Source organism: Chelonoidis abingdonii, chromosome 2 (assembly GCF_003597395.2).
Source record: "Chelonoidis abingdonii isolate Lonesome George chromosome 2, CheloAbing_2.0, whole genome shotgun sequence".
Classification (NCBI taxonomy): Eukaryota; Metazoa; Chordata; order Testudines; family Testudinidae; genus Chelonoidis; species Chelonoidis abingdonii.
In genome coordinates this window covers 175121315-175140368 of record NC_133770.1, presented here as the reverse complement: position 1 = coordinate 175140368, position 19054 = coordinate 175121315, and the positions used below count along the sequence as shown (strand labels likewise).

At 42.6% G+C, this 19054-nt stretch overlaps 2 protein-coding genes across 2 annotated transcripts in view; both read right to left on the bottom strand.

Annotated features, from left to right (window-relative positions):
- The window catches only part of LOC116832018 (serpin B10-like), a 66954-nt gene that overhangs the window by 13499 nt on the left and 34401 nt on the right, over positions 1 to 19054 (bottom strand). The window lies entirely within an intron of this gene.
- Positions 1456 to 16496, bottom strand: LOC116832017 (serpin B10-like). Its single transcript, XM_032792417.2, has 8 exons — positions 16361 to 16496; positions 13919 to 14096; positions 10716 to 10832; positions 7928 to 8062; positions 7397 to 7514; positions 6254 to 6396; positions 4026 to 4193; positions 1456 to 2722 (listed from the first exon to the last, which is right to left on the bottom strand). The coding sequence occupies exons 1-8, from the start codon at positions 16426 to 16428 to the stop codon at positions 2318 to 2320; spliced, it is 1332 nt and encodes a 443-aa protein (XP_032648308.1). The 5' UTR covers positions 16429 to 16496; the 3' UTR covers positions 1456 to 2317.

Sequence of the window (19054 nt, the reverse complement as noted above, 5' to 3'; positions counted from 1 at the left end):
AAGCTTCATTTAAAAATAAATTAAAATGCAGAGCCCCCGGACTAGTGGCCAGGACCCAGGCAGTGTGAGTGCCACTGAAAATCAGCTTGCGTGCTGCCTTTGGCACGCATGCCATAGGTTGCCTACCCCTGGTGTAGACATGTGCCATAATAGGTACTTCTTTGGGGTTACATTTTAGCACACAGCTTTATCTTGTTATCTTCAACAGGACAGCATTTAGATGGAATGTGTTCATACGGTCAGAGTGAGTATAATAAAATAAATAAATCTTTATGTAATTTTATTTCATGTTTGTTCTTTTCCTATTCAGGAAGCAGCACTTAGAAGAAAGGCATGTGCTGCATCCCAGAAGCATGGACTTCCCAAGCGTTTGCAGGCAGGTGGGAATATTTTCAATAGAGCTGGAGGTTTGCTAGTGTACCCAGGTTATTTAATCTCTGCCCTGAATTCAAAGAGTTAGGAGCAGTCCCAGAAAAGGTAGGAAATTATTCACAAACTCTGTGCTTCTAGTATTTTATTCCACTGTAACTGATTGCTGAATCTGAACAAAGAGCTCCACCACCAAAATGTATGAAGATATGGGTTCTGCATAAACATACTGCGTGACAGTTTCAGATAAATAATTAGGGCCTGTTTCTCCATTGCCCCAGTGTGACTCCATCGATTTCAGTGAGGTTACTCTGTCATAAAGCTAGAAGAAGGCAATGGAGAACTAGTCCCTAGTACAGGGGTGGGCAAATTTTTTGGCCCAAGGGCCACATCTGCAAATAGAAATTGTATAGATGGCCATGAATGCTCATGAAATTGGGGTTGGGGTGTGGGAGGAGGTGAGGGTTCTGGTTGGGGATGCGGGCTCCAGGGTGGGCCAGAAATGAGGAGTTCAGGTTGCAGGAGGGGGCTTCAGGCTGGGCAGGGGGAGTAGGGTGTGGGGAGGTGTGAGAGCTCTGGCTGGGGTTGAGGATGAGAAGTTTGGGGTGAAGAAGTGTGCTGCAGGCTGGGATTGAGGGGTTTGGAGGGCAGAAGTGGGATCAGGGCTGGGGCAGGGCATTGGGGTGCAAAAAGAGGCCGAGGGGTGTAGGCTCCAGGCAGCACTTACCTCAAGCAGCTCCCGGAAGCAGTGGCCATGTCCCTACTCTGGCTCCCACACGGAGCCATGGTCAGGCAGCTCTGTGCGCTGCCCCATCTGCAGGCGTCATCCCTGCAACTCCCATTGGCCACAGTTCCCAGCCAATGGGATCTGCAGGGGCAGCACTTGGGGCAGGGGCATCATGCAGAACAGCGGCCCCCAACCCTGCTCCCCAGCTGGAGTGCCAGAGGAAGGAAAGCCCCAGACCCCATGCCCCAGCAGGGGCTCGAGGGCTGGCTTAAAATGGCTGGTGATCCGAATCTGGCCTGCGGGCCACCTCTGCCCTAGTATGATGCTGGCTGAAAGTAAAATTATTGCAAAGCAGATGGTTGTAAGAAAAATGCATTTTATTTCTTATAGTTCACACAATTGATTCTTGTATAATACTTGCCCATTGGCATATTATCTGCAGAGGAAACAGAACACTTGCAAGCGGTCTGCAAACAAAAAAAAATGCCAGTAGAAATGTAAAGATTACAAAACATTTGCATTCAAATGGTTTTATTGCATTGCTAGCCATGCCTATGTTAAGTCAGTATAATTCATGAGACTGTGGGCCACAGCTTCATCTGCTATAATTGGCCTAGCTCCATTGACTTCAGTGGGGGTGGTCCAATCTGCACCTACTGAAGATCTGGCCCTGCTTGTGTACTCTTTGTATGGCTGCACAGGTAATTGTTTTATTCCTGAGATGCATTTCTCTATATCAAACTTGTTTTTCTGCTTTATAACATAAGAACATAAGAATGGCCCTGCTGGGTCAGACCAAAGGTCCATCTAGCCCAGTATCCTGTCTTCTAACAGTGACCAGTGCCAGGTGCCCCAGAGGGAATGGACAGAACAGGTAATCATCAAGTAACCCTCCCCAGTTGCTCCTTTCCAGCTTCTGGCAAACTGTATAGTTGTACAGTACTAAAAGTGCAATTTACAGTCATTTAGAAAGCAACCAGTGCATTTTTATTGTGCTTTTGAGAGTCGTAGCCCAATATTATCAAGTCCTCTAACCACATGAACAGAAAAGAAAAATTCTTAATAATTTGCATTATTTGTTGTTCCCCAAGCTACAAAGATTGACCAATAATACGGGAAAGTGAAGTAAAATTACCCAAGCTATTTAGACACTTGAGGTGATGTCTTTGTGGTATAGTCCTGCTGCTGCAAGATCCTGTTCAGCAACAGAAATCTGAGTGGTTATGGGGAGCAGAATCTGCCAAAGAAGAGGATGGTCTTAGTTTTATTGTGCCTGATGAAGAAAAGGAAAGGATGATCTGCTGCAAACTGAATAGCAGAAATGAGACTTCGTGATGTCATAGAAGCTGCACTGGCAGCTGCAGCCTCCGTGCCTTCTTCATTGATCTCCACAAAGCACTTGTGAAAAACATTTGACAAAACCAGATCATTTTTCTCAGACATCCCTCTGAAATCAGCTCGATCCTGACTGAAGGCATCTCGCATCCCCATGCTGCTCAAAGTAGATTTGAGGTCATAACTCTCTTCCATTTTGATCCTGGGCAGATACACATCCACTTCAGTTTTCTCCAACATTTCTGAGCTGGTCCATCTGGATAATGTCTCATACGTCAAGTCTCTTTCTAGCTACAGTTAGTTAAAAAGAGAGAATCAAAAATTACACAGTGAAAATGAAACTTCCTTAACGTTGATGTCCTTCACAATCCTGAATGGAGAAACTATAGAGATGGTTTACAAATATAGCGAAGATCACTGAAAAGCTTCTGGCTTGTTTAAAGGTGTCTTCTCAATTGTAAAACAGTTTGTTTTCTTACAGCAGATTAGTGCAGTAACTGGAAGTTTGAACAGACTTTAAAGCAGAAGGGATGATCACAATCATCTAGTCTGACATCCTGCACATCATAGGCCACAGAATCATACCCACTCTCTCCTGCAATAGACCCATAACCTCTGGCTGAGTTACTGAAGTCTTCAAACCTTGATTTAAAGCTACAGAGAATGCACCATTTACTTTAGTTCAAACCAGCAAGTGACACATGCCCCACTCTGCAGAGGAAGGTGAAACCCCCCTGGGTCATTGCCAAGCTGATCTGGAGGAAAATTCATTCCTGACCCCATGTAGTGAATACTTTCAGTGTTGAATATTTGTAGCGTAATAGCAGTAGAGTCTGATTTATGTAATAGTAGCCCAGTTAATGTATTGTTGTATTTGTTGAGTCTCTGGCTTATCCACATGCAATCTACCAGAAACGTATGATTGTTAATTAATGACACATATACTTAAGTCATTATTTGTTAGTGGAGTTGTTCTAAGTTATAGTTTTCCTTATTTAAAATATTTATTGTATGAAAATACATTTGGAAATCCAGCCACCTAGTATTTTTTCAAGAGGGAGCTGGAAAGGAACAATGAAGATGATGGCATTTCCATCATCCCTTCTTGGAACTGATCCAGTGGAGCTTCTCCCCTTGCAAAACTCCAGTTAAAGTTAATGAGAGTCTTGCCGGAGAAAGGGCACTGCAGATTAGTGCTAGGAAACCTTCAAAGATGTAGATATTTGTTTAGTATAAAGTGTTCCCCTCTATTCTGGCTTTTTGTCAAGGGTTCTAGTAGTCTCTGGTTTTGCTTGGGCTGAAAGAACTGCCTTTCTTGGAGGATTTTGGGGCTTCTCTGTCTAGGACTGGATGACAGCAAGAAGTGCAAAAAAGTGTCGGGTTTATGAAAATCTTGTCATAGGTCAAAAAAGGCTCAGGTTCTCTGAGTGTTAGACAATGTTTTGGATCTGACCTTGTATTTTCCTGAGCCAGATCTTTTCACTCGTTCTTAATACCAGAATGAAGTGTCACCTACTATCAGACAGCAGCTATATAATCATCTAGGATATAAAAACAATTGAATTCCCCATATTAATGTGATTAATTTCTTTACCATTTCTAGGCCAGTGGTGTCATCCCTGATGTCATCTGGTAGCAGTATGAGCATGCTGAAGTCATTATTGACATATGGGAGCTCAATAATGTGGGTGCACATTGTTTGTATGTAGGTCCAATTAAATTTCCCTCTCTGGAACATCATCTGCCCTGGCTTAGTTGTATTCTGCAACAAGGCAAAGGAGGACAAATGCCACTTTTAAAGGATCAGGTGAAAACAATATAGTTAAATATTAACATTAATTTTTCTTACCTGTGTTACTTATAATGAGTTAGGTTACTAAAAAGTGATATTTCATAGAACCAATTTATTTGTCACTATATATGCTGATACACCTCTACCCCACTATAACGCAGTCATGGGGAGCCAAAAATCCCTACTGTATTATAGCTGAAGCCCCATTATATCGGTGGTGATTTAAAGAGCTCTGGGCTCCAGCTGCTGTGGGGAGCCCCAGGCCCTTTAAATCGCCAGTGGAGCCCCACTGCCACAGCCCCGGGGTAGGGGTGGCAGGACTCCAGCAGTGATTTAAAGGGCCTGGACTCCCTGCAACAGCTGGAGCCCCGGGCCCTTTAAATCGCCAGTGATTCCCACTGCCACAGCCCCGGGGTAGCGGTGGCAGAGCTCCAGCGGTGATTTAAAGAGCTCCAGGCTCCAGCCGCAGCAGCCGGAGCCCTGGACCCTTTAAAGCGCCGCCAGAGCCCTGCTGCTACCGCACTATATGCGAACCCGTGTTATACTGGGTTGTGTTATAGCGGGGTAGAGGTGTATTTCAACCTCTCAGTTTTGATACTGAGATTCTGTCTGCACAGCAGTTTAAGCCCGGGTTTGAGCCCGGGCTCAAGGCAACCCCTCTTTGCGTCCACACTCCAAATGTGCTAACCTAGGGTTCAGACCTAGGGTTACAGGATCCTGCAGGGCTGGAGGGCCCCAGCCAGTGTTAAACTGGGATCTAGTGTCTGAGCCCTATTGGTTTCCTGTGTGCACGCAGCCGTCGCTTGACTCGGGACCCAGAAGTCCTCCAGATATATCCCAGAGTTTCCAGCGCAGAGAAGCAGACAGTCAAAGCAGTGGGTGGAAGCGCCATTATCGCCTGGCTGAGCCCATTCCCACTTTCTGCTCTAGCTACTCCTTGCTGCTGCGTGGAGCTTGCCCGGAGCAGGGAGCAAAGCTGACAGGCAGAAGCTGGCTTCTAGTCACTGGGGTATTGGGGGTCATCCCTCCCTGTCAGCGTTTGGTCCCAGTCTGCTCTCTGTCCCTTACTACCAGCCCCCACCCGGTCTCCCTGGAGCTGCGTCTGCAGGGGTGCAGTAAGCACTGTGAAGGTGGTGAGTGGAAGGTAGTCCCAAAACTTTCCTGCAGCCCCCTGGGGATCCCTGATCCCTGCCTCCCGGGATAGAGTGGGTGCAGGGATAAGGAAGCCCACAGGCTGTTGGAGCACACAGCACCCGGGCCATGGGGATGCAGTTTGCCACTCCACAGCCGGCAGCAGCCAGGGTGGGATGTGTGTCTTTCTTCAGGTCCCTTCATTTTATGTCAAACTTCAAAAACACAGACAAGAATAAATAAAAACGCAACCAAAGAAAAACACCTTCATTGAGCTTCTAATTTTGAAAATTAAGAATTGAAAAATTTCATTTCAGTAGTTTGATAGCCCTGGAGACCGATGTCCTAATTCTCTTCACTATAGGTGCACTTGGGTATTTTCCTGCCAATGTAACTCGGCCTAGAGCCGGAGAGCCCAATTCTGAGATTAGAAAAAAGCCTTCTCAAACTGCAGTCATTCTACTGAGACAGCCACCAAAGGAGCTCATTATGCAGTTTATGTACTCCTGCGTGCCTTGTGGGCACCTGAGTCCTATCAGTAGCACTCTCACATTTGGAAACAGGGTGGGCAATAGGCTACAGTGTCAACATTACGGGATGTGGGGTATTAGGCACTTAGGATATATTTACTTTGACTCTGGTCTGTGCACTGCAGTGTGGATGCCAGAGCCCTAGGTTCAAGCACTGGTCAGAAATTTCTTAACCTATTGTTAAAATGCAATGTAGACTCTCAAGCCCAGGGTTCCCTGACACAGGTCAGCTGACTTGAGTCCCACTAACCCGAGGCTGACATTGCTGTGTAAACACAGCTTGAAAACAGACCTGAACCCTAAGTTTCACTTCTGTGTATTGTCAGTTCCTCTGTTGGTTGCATGACATTTCATGGCTTAGTTACATACCTTGTTCATTCTGAAAGGTTGTTCCTTTGTAAATCCATCCTTAAATGTCTTTGCCCAGTTTCCTTTGAAGTAGAGGGCATTGACAAGCACCAGCTTGGTGAGTGAATCAACAGAGTTGACAGGCAGTACCGCCTGGATTTTACCTTTAGGAAATAGTTAGACAGTCATATATTTGTGAAGCTTTTCTGCTTGGAGTAAATGTAGGAACTGAGTTTTGGAATATGTGCTATTGAGACCATACTTGTAGGGCAGCTTCCTGTCTTAAGAAACTATTGTAAATTATCCTCAAACATTGGGCTGGGCTCTGTGGTCCCCTTCAGTGATTTTGCCCTACTCATGTTTCCTCTTGCTAGTAATAACCCTGATAGATAGTTTTAATCTACATTCCTCCCATGGACAGAGAAAGAAGACTGAAGAAAAAAAGAAAGAGGTAGGAATGTGTCAAAATAAAAAAAATCCAGTGTGGCCTCCAAGAGAGGAAACTAATTTTGCTCATAGATACTACTGTGGTGAGTATGGCCTACACATGATAAAAGTACAGTATAAAGATACAAGAGGCTCAGAATTTATCTCTCTGGCTGCAGAACCTCACCCTAGTGCTGAAACTTCTTCACCTCGTTTCTATTTTTGGAGGAGAAAAGTCCTACAAACTCCTCTGATGAGTTTCAGCAGAATGTACCCTTTCTGTCAGACTGTTTCATGACACTATTTATAACAGAAAATGAAACCCCCGAACATACTGCATGGAATCCCATCAAAATGAAACACATTTTGCTATATAAGTATTTGTATCAGGCCCAACACTGTGGTATCTTATTGCCTTCAAACACATGAAGGTTAAATTGTTATCATAAATATTTGTGCAAATGGAAAGCAGTAGTCAACAGTGTTTTCCCTTGGGGTGCGAGTAGTGTTATAACTAAAGGGAAATGTCATTTTGGATTTGGTGTTACTGAACTTTCATACGTAGTTATCTGCCTGCCTCCAATTGGGGCAGTGAGGCAGCAGCCATTTTGTGTTTCAGCTCAAATGCAGAATGTCACAGAATAAATCAGCGTTTTCTCTCTCCCCTCATAAACAATTTGTGGTGGGAAAATACATGATGTTTCTTTGTAAATGGTAAAAGAACAGTCCCGAGCTCACCTTCAGTCTGGTGTTCAACATTGGAATTGATTTCTCTTCTTACTTCTTCTGCTGCTCCCATGAAATCAACAGCTCGTGGCTCTGTGTGGTAATATTTTTTAATCGATTGTAAATATTCCTTCAAAGGAAGAGAGAGAAGAGTCTTACATATTATTTAGCAATATATCTGTGGCAACTACTGCCAAATAAAAAGGAGAGTTCATGTTATGACACAGTTTACTAGGAGCATAAAACTCCATCTTCAGAGAAGCAAAATGTTTTTAGTTATATTTGTTATCAATCATTTACTCATCTATGATTGTTCATGCTTAGATACAGTCCACTCAGGAAAAGCAAATAAAAAGAATATCTGTAATTTTGATCTGAGTATCTACAAAGAGTCAGTGAGAAATAAATCTTAAAGGATAATAAACCATTTTGCAGATGTAATTAAAATATTCGCATTTAGGTCTTGTCTGGTTTGTTGTCATAGACCAATCATAAAGATGAGTTATATCCGCATTACACAGATAGATGAACTGCTTCACTTACTTTATTGAAAAGTGATGATTTCTCTCCATATAACTGGTTGACACTTTTAAGCAGGTAATTTTTAGCGGGTTGGTTAATTTCAGAGCTAAGTGCCTGAAACCTTGCGTGGATGTTGCTTGAGTTCTCCAGATTGGCCTTGAAAGAAGGAAGAAATATTTTGGTTATTTATCTGCGATTTCTAGGCAAGTGATTCTGAACTTCTAATATCATATATTGCACATAGCTCCACTGGTGACAGTTGCATGTAATATCTTGTACAGTTACTCAAGTAATTTTTTGTGAACTGTGTTGATATGAATGAGGGGCACTAAACCTATCAATAAAATCTCCAGACAGTGGACACACCATAGACACTGTGTGAGCAAGAGGGAGCTCTGTAATACACTGAAATATAAAGTTAACTAAAGAGATTATTAAAAAACAAAGCACGTGCACGGAGATAGTGATAGTACAGTGTCTGTACAATGCATGGAGACTTAGCTATATGATGCCCATTAGCATTTATGAAAGTCCCATAACCAAAAATTCCCATATATCACATTGAAAGTTTGCCCCAAATGTGTAGAACATATGATTCCAATATTGGCTGGTAGATTTAGGAAACTGTTTGTGTTGTTGCACATGAAGCAGGTAAAATTAGGATGTCAACTTATTTAAGGAAGTTAAGCAGGAAGTCAGTAATTTTGGGCACAGTTTTGCAAGGTGCTTTTAAGGGCCTCTATCATATCCCCCTCTGCCCCCACCCCAGCCATCTCTTTTCCAAGATGAACTGTCTCTGTCTTGTTAATCTCCCCTTTTATAGAAGCTGTTCCATACCCTTAAGCATTTTTGTTGCCATTCTCTGTGGCATTTTCTCTGGCATTATGTAATTTTCTGTCTTATTATCTATCCCATTCCCATTGGTTTCTAACATTGTTTTTTCACTGTCTCTACACACTGAGCAGATGTTTTCAAAGAATTAGCCACAATGATACCAAGATCCCTTTCATGAATGTTAACAGCTAATTTAGACACCATCATTTTCTATGTACACCTGGGATTAGTTTTCTGATGCGCATTACTTTGCATTTCTCAACATTGAATTTCATCTGCCATTTTCTTGCTCAGTCACCGAGTTTTGTGAGATCCTTTGCAGTCGGCTTTGAACTCTATTATCTTGAATAATTTTGTATTGTCTGCAAACTCAGTGTTTACCCCTTTCCCCCCCAGATAATTTGTAAATATGTTGGACAGCACTGGTCCCAGTACAGATACTCAGGTAACCTTCCTATTTCCCTCTCTCCACTGTGAAAAATGACCATTTATTCCTACCCTTCATTTCCTGCCTTTTTAACTAGTTACTGTTTTATGAGAGAACCTTCCCTCTTATCCCATGGCTGCTTACTTTGCTTAAGAGCCTTTGCTGAACAACCTTGTCAAAGGTTTCTGAGAGTCCAAGTATACTGTCCAAGTATACTATATCCACTGGATCACCCTTATCCACATGTTGTTGACCTCCTCAAAGAATTCTAATAGATTGGTGAGGCATGATATCCTTTTACAAAAGCTGTGTTGACTCTTCCCACATACTGTGTCTGATCATTCTGTTTTTTACTATAATTTCAACCAATTGGCCTGGTACTGAAGTTAGGTTTACCAGTCTGTAATTGCCAGGATCATCTCTGGAGTAAGGTGACCAGATGTTAAAGGGAAAATATTGGCACCACCACAGGGGGGCGTGTTTTTTCTTCTTCACATCAGCTGTCCGGGAATTCGATGGTAATTCAGCGGAGAGCCCTTCAGTCGTGGATGATCTTCAGCGGTATTTCGGTGGCCGGTAATAAACCTTGCCGTCAAAGACAGAAGCACCTGCTGCTGAAATACTACCAAAGACCGTCCGCAACTGAAGGACTCTCCGCCGAATTGCCACCGAAGACCAGGAAACAAAATATCAGGACAACGGGATGTGGGACAAACTCCTCAAAATCAGGACGTCTGGTCACCCTACCTCTGAAGTCTTTTTAAAAACTGCTGTTGAGAGAAAAGTACAGGAAATACACTCCATTAAATTTACTATAGAAAATAAATTAGAGAAATAAAGATTGTTTCAGTGTTCAAAAACTGCAGGGTGGCTCAGAATTTGGGATCATAGTACATTCATATCCTACAAGCATATGACAGTGAAGGATTTATGAAACAATTTGAAATTTCTAAACACACAGAAAGTTCCCTGCAGCACTTCCATAATCTCACAATGATGATATCCTGTTGCAAACAGTATGAGCTCTGATTGCTAACAGAGAGGGAGCAGTTAGATCTAGACACTGGGCTTTATGCCAGTCTGTATGGTGAGCTCCTACCGGCAGAAAGTAAACCCCTTCTCCACCAGTGGGGTCTTTGGCTTGTCAGCAGAGCCCCAAAGGTGGGTGGTGTTGGCCAGGAAGAGTTTGGCTGTCAAACGCGCTGATTAATTAACACTCTTGACCATCATCCGCTATCAGGTTTCAAATTTAAAAAAGAGAAAGGCAAAGAAACACAGAGAATGGTCACAACTCTGCGGAGTATCTCAAATGAGGAAATGCAAGTCACACCCTTTGCAATTTATATAAAAGGGAAGGATGTCTCTCTTGTTGTCTCAGGGATGATAGTACAGGAGGAAACCTCTCAGAATACCATACTCATTCATTGTGTACATTTAACAGGAGAAAGGCAAACCAAAGTGAATTCAAACATGGAAGGAAAGGCAGTCATAAAAGAAGGGAACATGCCTATAACTTGGACACCTTAGACATTTGTTTTGGTGAGCTACCTTTTTAACGCTGATACACGGATTTGATAGAAGCTCCTCCATTTTGGAATAGGCTCGTTGTGGTTTTATGGTTGTGATGTCAACTCCAGCTCCTCCAACTTTGTTAAAGTGAAGCACCTACAATGAGAATTGCAAACAGAATAGATGCAGTGAGAGATAGATCACTGATATGTAAGAACTTATGGTTAAAGCAGAAGATATGGGGTCAGGAGACCTGGATCTCGGTTCTGTTCTTGCCTCTGCCCCAACTTACTGTGTGGTCTTAGGCTAGTCACTTAGGGTACGGCTAGGCAGCAGTTAAACATCTCTGGCTGGCAGGGTCAGCTCACACAGGCTTGCACAGCGTGGGCTGCAGGACTGTAAAATTGCGGTGTGACTGGGCTTGGGCTGCAGCCTGAGCTCTGAGAGGGTCCCTGTGAGGGGGAAGGATCCCAAAGCATGGGCTCCAGTCCGAGCTTGAAGAGGTCTTTTATTCCAGTTTCAGCCTGACTTAATAGTGTGTGGGACACTACCTTTGGCTCTCCTATTAGCATCTTGTAAACACCAAAAGCTACCAATTTTCTAGAAATGAGACGTATAGCTGCACCATCCAAAATATGTAACAACAAGCTAGCATGTGTGTGGCCCAGTAACGCATTATGCAGAATTGGGGGCGGGGCAGGGGGCTTAAGCCTTAGAGCCAGGAGAAGATAGTTGAAGGGGAATGAGATGGGTTTGATGAAAAGGGCTGTTGCCCTCAGGGGCAGAAGAGGTGGGCAGTGTCCATGTCTGAGCTACGTGAAGTCTGGGGGAGGTCCTTGCCCCTTGTAGGAAGGAAGGTTGGGAAGGCAGGTCTCTCAGAGGGGGAGGGAGAGGGCAGAACTTTAAGCACAGTGACAGGGCAGTGAACCTCAAAGACCGTATCTGGCATACCTGTCTCTCTCTATGATCCCAGCCACAGTCCTCTTGTAATAATTGGGCCTTCCAAATTATCCTAACTGTGAGCTCAACTGTGAAAAGTGAGTGAGAGCTCGTAAAGTGTCACAATAACCTATAACAATAGATGTTGATAGGAAAAGTTGCAAAAGGGAGACAGACTGAATTACTCCCAACAAAAAGGCCCATGTCTGCAACTCAAGGACTGTGTTAAGATCTTGCCTCGAAAACAAGAAAAGCTGGGGACTGGAAATCAGTGGACCAAAACTGGCATGTCAGATATTAGGCTAACTGGCTAACACAATAATGAGGGATGGGGCATACACAACTGATGCCTGATGATACTGTGGGGGGGCAAGGTAAAGGGAGGTCCACATGACCACTCCATGTGTTGCCTCTGGGAAGAAATTCAAGCCCCACCTCCCTGGGCCAGGGCAGCCAATCCCGCCAGCTCCTGGGAGTCTGGAGACATGGAACACAGAGGAACGGGTAGCACGAGCTGGAGTCCTGTCCTCCCCACATTATGTTTCTGGTTCATTTGGCCCCTGTCCCCAGCAGCTGGGCCAGGCAGGGATTGGAGTTGGGAGGCTGCTGCCGCCACCTCCCTAGTGAGTTCTCAGGCAGACAATGATCCTGAGTGGAGTCAGCTGGCATTAGAAGTGGCTGCATTCCCTCAGCTCCCTGCCTGGGCCCGGGCATTTGCGGGGAGGGGCCGAGTGAGCTGGAAGTGCCCAGGGAGGGGTACAGCAAGAGAAGGACAGAGCTGCCCTCCCTTGGCAGCAGGCCGAACAGAGCAAGCCCTGCATGGGCAGCATGGCACTCGCTGAAATCAGGGTGTGTGGGGGGCAGCAATTGCCTCTGCATGCCCACGACCCCCGCTATGCTTTACCTATGGGATCGGGTAATCCACCCTTCACTCCCTCTTGGGGTTCATTAAAGAAAAGAGCCTTTGAGACTGGGAGGAGAAGGCAGATGGATGTGATTGGCGACTGACTGAAAGACAAGAGAAGGGGAAAAAGTGAATGTCACCATCACAGCTGCCACCCCACTTTCTCCTGGGACCCCAGGATCTAGCATGGCACCATTGTGCCTTTTTCTTCCTAATCCCGAGAGATGTCCTGACCAGACTGGGCCAAGAAAGAGGGACCCAAGTGACCTCACCACCTCCTCCCACTCCAGCTGAATCCCAAACACCACCTAAGATGTAAGACTGCCTCTTTCTCACCCCCAATCCCACTCACACTCTTTTTGTGTCCTTTTCCTTCTCCATCTTATTTCTGTTCTGGCCAGCCAGGACTGTATATTTTGCAACACTGCTGTAAGCCGGAGGCCAGAAAGGCAGCTGAAAGCAATGCCCAAAACAGCCTGATACTTGTACAAATTTTCCTGATTTCCAAGTGGCTGACCAGATCATGTGCTGTGCCTGTGTTTTTCCAGCAGTGAGGTTTCAAGTGAGAGTCAAAGCCAGAGACAGAAGCTGCATTTTCTGTCTTTGATGTTCTTTTCTTTCCCCTTTTCTGTGTGTTTGTCTTGTTTTGTTTTCTAGGAAAGAGGATTAAACTTTAACAACAGCAGCAACAATGACAGCTGCAGCCCATCTCAGCAAACTTCTTCTCTTTTCCCCAGACAGACAGTTAGGGCATGCCTCCTGTCAATTCAGGCACTTCACCAGAATGAGAAGATTAAGGGAATGTGACCAAATAACAGATCCTGTTGACCCAGTGCAGTGTAGACACCGCTGTAAGTCAACCTAAGGTACGTCAACTCCAGCTACATTATTCACATATCTGGAGTTGCGTAACTTAGGTCAACTTACCTTCCCCCCCCAACCTCCACCCCCACCGCTCCCCCTGGTAGTGTAGACAACACCTTAGTGTCATCTTTAACACCCTCTAAAAGGCTGTCAGACTAGGGGAGGTTCTGTCTTCAGCTAAAGGGAAAGAGAACAAGGGATGCTGTTAAAAGTCTTTTTAAATATATTAACTATTGTTTCTTCTTTTCTGTATCTTTAATAAAAGATGTAAAGGATTTTTAGCGGTGTGTTTGCCCTGGTACCAGGCTGGCTGTGGTTTCTGTATACCAACCTCCAAACCTTGTTTTAAATTGTTTGATGTTGGACAGCGACAGTACCATGTTAATGAATTTGGCTCTTTTGGCTCCTATATTGCATCTAAATTAATACAGGAGTCCCTCACCCACATCAGTAAGCACCAGCTGTTGTACAACGCATGTTACTCAATAGTAGTGGCATTTCTCAAAAGCTGACATTCTCTGTAGTCCCAACTCACCTTTGCCATCTGATCTGCAGTGTTGCCTTTGGCTCCAAGGTACACAGTGGCCAGGGTAGTTGAAATACTCCAAGGGGAGAACAAGATATTTGTGTTGGTTTGTGTCTTACACTCATGTTTGAAAAGGTCGAGGGCAAAACCAGTGTTTGCCACAGTCAGAGCTTCCATTATTTGAAACCTGGAAAGTGAGAGAAAAGAAAATACATCTCTAGCTGGCAGCTCATTGCATAATGCTGGTGATTGCTATCCAATCCTATTTCCTACTGAAGAAATTAAAGTGGTTTGAAAGTTTCTGAGGCGCAGCTACCCTGATAGCTAAGCTTTTCAGTGCAGGCAACTAAATAATCATTTGGACCTTAGCATGTGCTATGTATCTGCGTTAAAACACATTTCCCTCACTTTAGTTATTTCATAGAGACCCTTCTACAGTATGTGTTAAGCCTTTTCTTTTCCAAAGGCCTCTGATAGAGGATATTGATTCTACTTATAGATCTGACCCAAAGATACCTTGTGGCAATAAGTTCTGCTAGCTTTTTACGCACTGTGTATAGTATTTTGTTTTGAACTGAAGGAAGCTCTGGAAGTTGAAGGAACACATTTCACCTTCTCAGGAGTCTATGAGTTGCTCACTTCAACCATCTGCTATCTGTTATTCCTGCTGTATGATTGGCCATCTAAGTTGCATGTAATTTTCTATTCCTTGATTACACAGTGTATAGTGAAATAGGTAGATCCACACATAACTCCTTTTTTTATAACAGATGAAAGAACAAGAACTTAATGGAACTGAATGGTAATAAATTTAAAGTAATAAAGGAAAAATCTTTACACAATGCACAAATTTACCCATGGAGTTCATTATCACAAGTATCATTGAGTCATCAAGAACTTAGTAGGATTCAAGAGAGAATTAGATGGTAATATGACTAATGAGAACATTAAATAGTTACTTTAGCTACGATAAAAATATTATAAGGTTTAACCCCTCATGGTTCATTGCATATGCCTGCAACTAACGGGGTTAGGAAGAGGCTTCCTCTATTGCAGGTTATACCATAGTTGGCCACCGTGGGACTTATTGCACCTTCCTCTGCAGCATCTGGTATTAGCCACAGCTAGAGACCAAATACTAGACTAAATGAATGCAATTGTCTGGGCAATTCCAATGTTCCTGTTTGTGCAAACAAAAGCCTTTTGACTTGGATGTTTGTAAAGAGTGAATAAATCAGAAACAAACATGGTCAAATTGATCAGCCATTCAGAATGTTTCTGAACACTTTGCTATATTCAGTGAGCTAGACTGCCAATTACTATATGTCAAATACCATGTATTCCTTTCTTGTCTTTCAAAAATCTCCTGAAATCCTATCCCTTCTGTGAAACAGTCCAGCTGTAACAATCTGTAGTCACTCTGACTTTTTCAGTATTTTATTTTTCTGCATGGTACTCATGCATGTTATTAGATATCCAGCTCTTCAGGGCAAGGATTCCTTTTGGGGGTGGGAGGAGTGGGGAGGAGGTAGTTTACAAATATATTCACAATTATTATTTATTATTTGTATTACTTTTTGCAGCCCGAGATATGAATCAGGGACCCCACTGAGGTAGGAACAGCACAAATGCTGAAAAAGACAGTCCATGCCCCAGACAGCTTATAATCTAGGTATTTTGATGTAAATAATAACACTAGAATACAGTAATTTTAATATATATACAGGTCCGTACTCTGCCCCGATTAACACATCATCCAGTGGAGTTGCATAAAATATAAGTAGGCTTGGAAGGATTAGATTTTTATCAGTAAACATCGATTTCACTGTACATACAAACTGATGAAAAAAATATTTCCATCAATCACAATCAAAATTACACATATTCAGAGTACGAAAAATGCTTCTTGGGAACATATAAATGTTTTATACTTTTGAATTAGGCTTGGTACAAATGAACTACAAAAAGAATAATAAAAATAGGTATGGTTTGTTGATTTAAGAATATTTACTTTGTATATTTTGATGTCGACAGCTTGTGTTTTTAATATAACATTTGAGCCTCAATATCTACTGTCAGGAAACAATTGTCTGACACACACACACCCCAATTTCACCCAACAGTGACAATTTAAATCCATGCAAATCTAAAAAAATACAAAAAAATAGACACTGATATTATCCAGCAAAATTTAAAAAAAAAACAACAAATTCTGCCAAGTCTAAAAGTAAGTCACAATAGAATTTGACCTTCTTGTGTATTTTTCTGTAAGAGATAAAATTAAAGTTAACTTTCTCTTCTAGACAGTGTCTGCTATCTCGTTAAAATATGTTTCTTATTACACTGCTTCCATCCAGAGCCCCTCCACGTATACTTTCTATGCATTTACTAACACCACAGTATATCAATGAGAATGAAAATGTGGAATCTGTTGAAGTAATTTTACAATACCTTGTTTTGCTCAAGGATGAAGTCTGGCACTCGATGTATTTCTTGGGTTTGTTACAATTCACACACATGGTAGGCTGAATATATAGTGTTTCTTTCACCCCTCCCACGGAAAGATTTCCAGTGACTCAGAATGTTGCAGTTTAGTTTTGCCGAAAGGAAATATCTCTATGGAAGCACTGAGCTGGATGTAAAGGGATGGTGGAAATGATCTCATGTACAGGACTGGCTGCCACATTGTTACTACAGGCATTTCATGGGAACAGGCTAGTAATGACATGAACCAGCACTACTTGAAACAACTTTTGTTTTGTAATGTGTCGATTTCCACATAATGCAATATCTGATCACTTTCTCCCATGAGGTCATCAGTTAATAACCTGCAAGGGAGGGAGATGGAGAAAGGCCTTGTGCCCTTTTCACTGCTCCATAATGTGTGAAAAATACATGGGAGGGTGCTTGTCACAGGGTTCAGGAACATATATTTAGATTATAAATATTTGCTTTTTTGTGTTAGATACTCATGTTTTGTCTACCTATTGCAGGAGTAGAACTAGTGAAATTATAAAATCCCAAGAGAGACAAGGGACAGAGGGTTGCTGAACAGACAAGGATTTTTCACCTGACTACCCTGTGTGATTAAAATAGAACAGTTCTTTCTGAGACAAGGGACCTTGCTGGCTAACCCTTTGAGTTGTGCTAATTTGCTTCATCACTTTAGAAGTCCATGCAACTTTAACTAACAAAAAGATGGTGACATCCTTCCCCAAGCTCATTCCAGAGAAAGTGTGAGGCCATGTCACACTGCGCCACTGCAGAAAGTCTGGTAAAGACACTTTATGCTGCCAGGAAAGAGCTCTCCCGTCGGCATAAAAAACCTCCACCCCCATGGGCAGCAGAAGCTGTGTCAGTGGGAAGTCTCTCACTTCATAGTGCTGTGCCCGTAAGTGCTTATATCAGTGTAACTTATGTTGCTCAGGGGTAGAATATTCAACCCCCTGAGCGACATAAGTTTTGCCAGCATAGGCTATGTCTACACTATAGCCTATGTTAAAGCAACAACCACTCTTTACCAATAACTGTTATTAGCCAAAGTGGGTGAATAGTATCTCACTTAAAATTCTGTAGACGCAGCAATATTCACTTACCAGGAACTGAATCAATGTAAGTAATTCTGCTGTGTATAGGATTTCAAGCTTTGGTCTCCAGATTGTTCCTGTTTTGACTTCCATAAAATTAGCATAGCATAGGAGTGGGCTCTGTTAGCTTCTGGTGCTGCAGAACTGGTTGCACTTTGGAAAGTTGTAATTGTAACCTGTTTTGTTTGTTATTTTTAAGAGACTTAATTTGGCTTGAGCCATCTTGGTAAGCCTTCCCCATTCATTGGGTGAATGACAGATGTACTGGGCCAGTTTCATCCCTCAGTGTAATCAGTGGTGTTATAGTGAGGATGTTACATCTTGGGAAATGGTTGTGGTGCACTGTACACACACGTGCAGTATAAGGTGAAATTAAAGACTTCTGTGGTTATTCAATATCATTTCTAAGTAGCCCAATATTTTTAAAGCTGTCTTCTCTTAAATCCTATTCTCCTGTGACATGTAATCTACGAGAAGTGCATCTATGTTACACACAAAATTCTGCTCAAGTAAAAGGACAATATACATTAAATCAGTGTGATGGGATGAGAGATAACAATAAAAAAAAATATCCGCAAGTTCTTCCAGGTACTGAGGTTCTCCAAGGAAAACACAAAAGTGAGTAGGAAGCGGTGCTGGTGATTTGGTAATTGTGAACTCTTCCCTCTAAACTCATGCTAAATTAAGGCACCAGCATGTTGTTAGAAGACACTGTGTTGGGGGAGGTGCTGTCTTTCTGAAGGGATGTAAATGTGAGGGATTGTCTGCTAGGGTCATCCAAGCTTCCGTTGCACTCTGTGCAGGACTAATATTGATCATTACAGTGACCTGGCAAATTTCCACATGTATAATGGCATTCTGCCTACTTCTCTTCCTCCTGCAATTAATTCAATCTTTTTCTTCACTTATTTTTCCACACTGTTCGGTGTTTCTCTCTCTAATTAAAGAAATACAAGTTTCTTTCCAAAACTGAGGCAACAATGCATCTTCTATTATAAGTATTCTTATCTTGCTCTCCCTCAAGTCTTGTTCAACTCTTTCAGATTGCTCAGGGGCTGAAACTTTCCATGGCTGCTTTCTGCCAACAAGTGATTTGGTTTCGGAAATTTTTGCCAAAATCTGTACGGTTGTTCATGACTCCTATTTGTTTACAAACACATTTATTCCAGTGAGAAATCTTGTTCATGCAGAACTCTCAGAGTAAAATTATTTGGCTCAAATTTGGTTCAAGTTTGATGTGTTTTGTACATTTCTGTTAGATCTAAAGAACAAACCATGTTAGAAGGAAATGGATGTTGAGTAGTCTTGAAGAATCAAAAGTTTCTTCATGCTGATGAAGCATGATTTCTATGCTCAGTGAAAATCTTCAAAACTGGCAATATTTATATGCAGGGGACTTTTCTGTTCAGTTTTTCTGCTTATTCAAAAGCACAATCTAAATTTACTTCTAAACACTTTTTGAGAGGCTGCAATTCATATATAAACTGTATTACTTTGCTAGCTATACACACCTTTAGATTTTGTATTCACAAAAATGCAGTCCCAGTGATGATGCAGA

Coding starts and splice junctions, on each gene's coding strand:
- LOC116832017 (XM_032792417.2), bottom strand. CDS start 16,428: ATGTGTGTGAATTGTAACAAACCCAAGAAATACATCGAGTGCCAGACT. Junction 10,833..13,918: donor CTGCAGATCAGATGGCAAAG/GTGAGTTGGGAC, acceptor TTCTCATTGTAG/GTGCTTCACTTTAACAAAGT. Junction 2,723..4,025: donor ACACCACTGGCCTAGAAATG/GTAAAGAAATTA, acceptor AACTAACTGTAG/CTAGAAAGAGACTTGACGTA.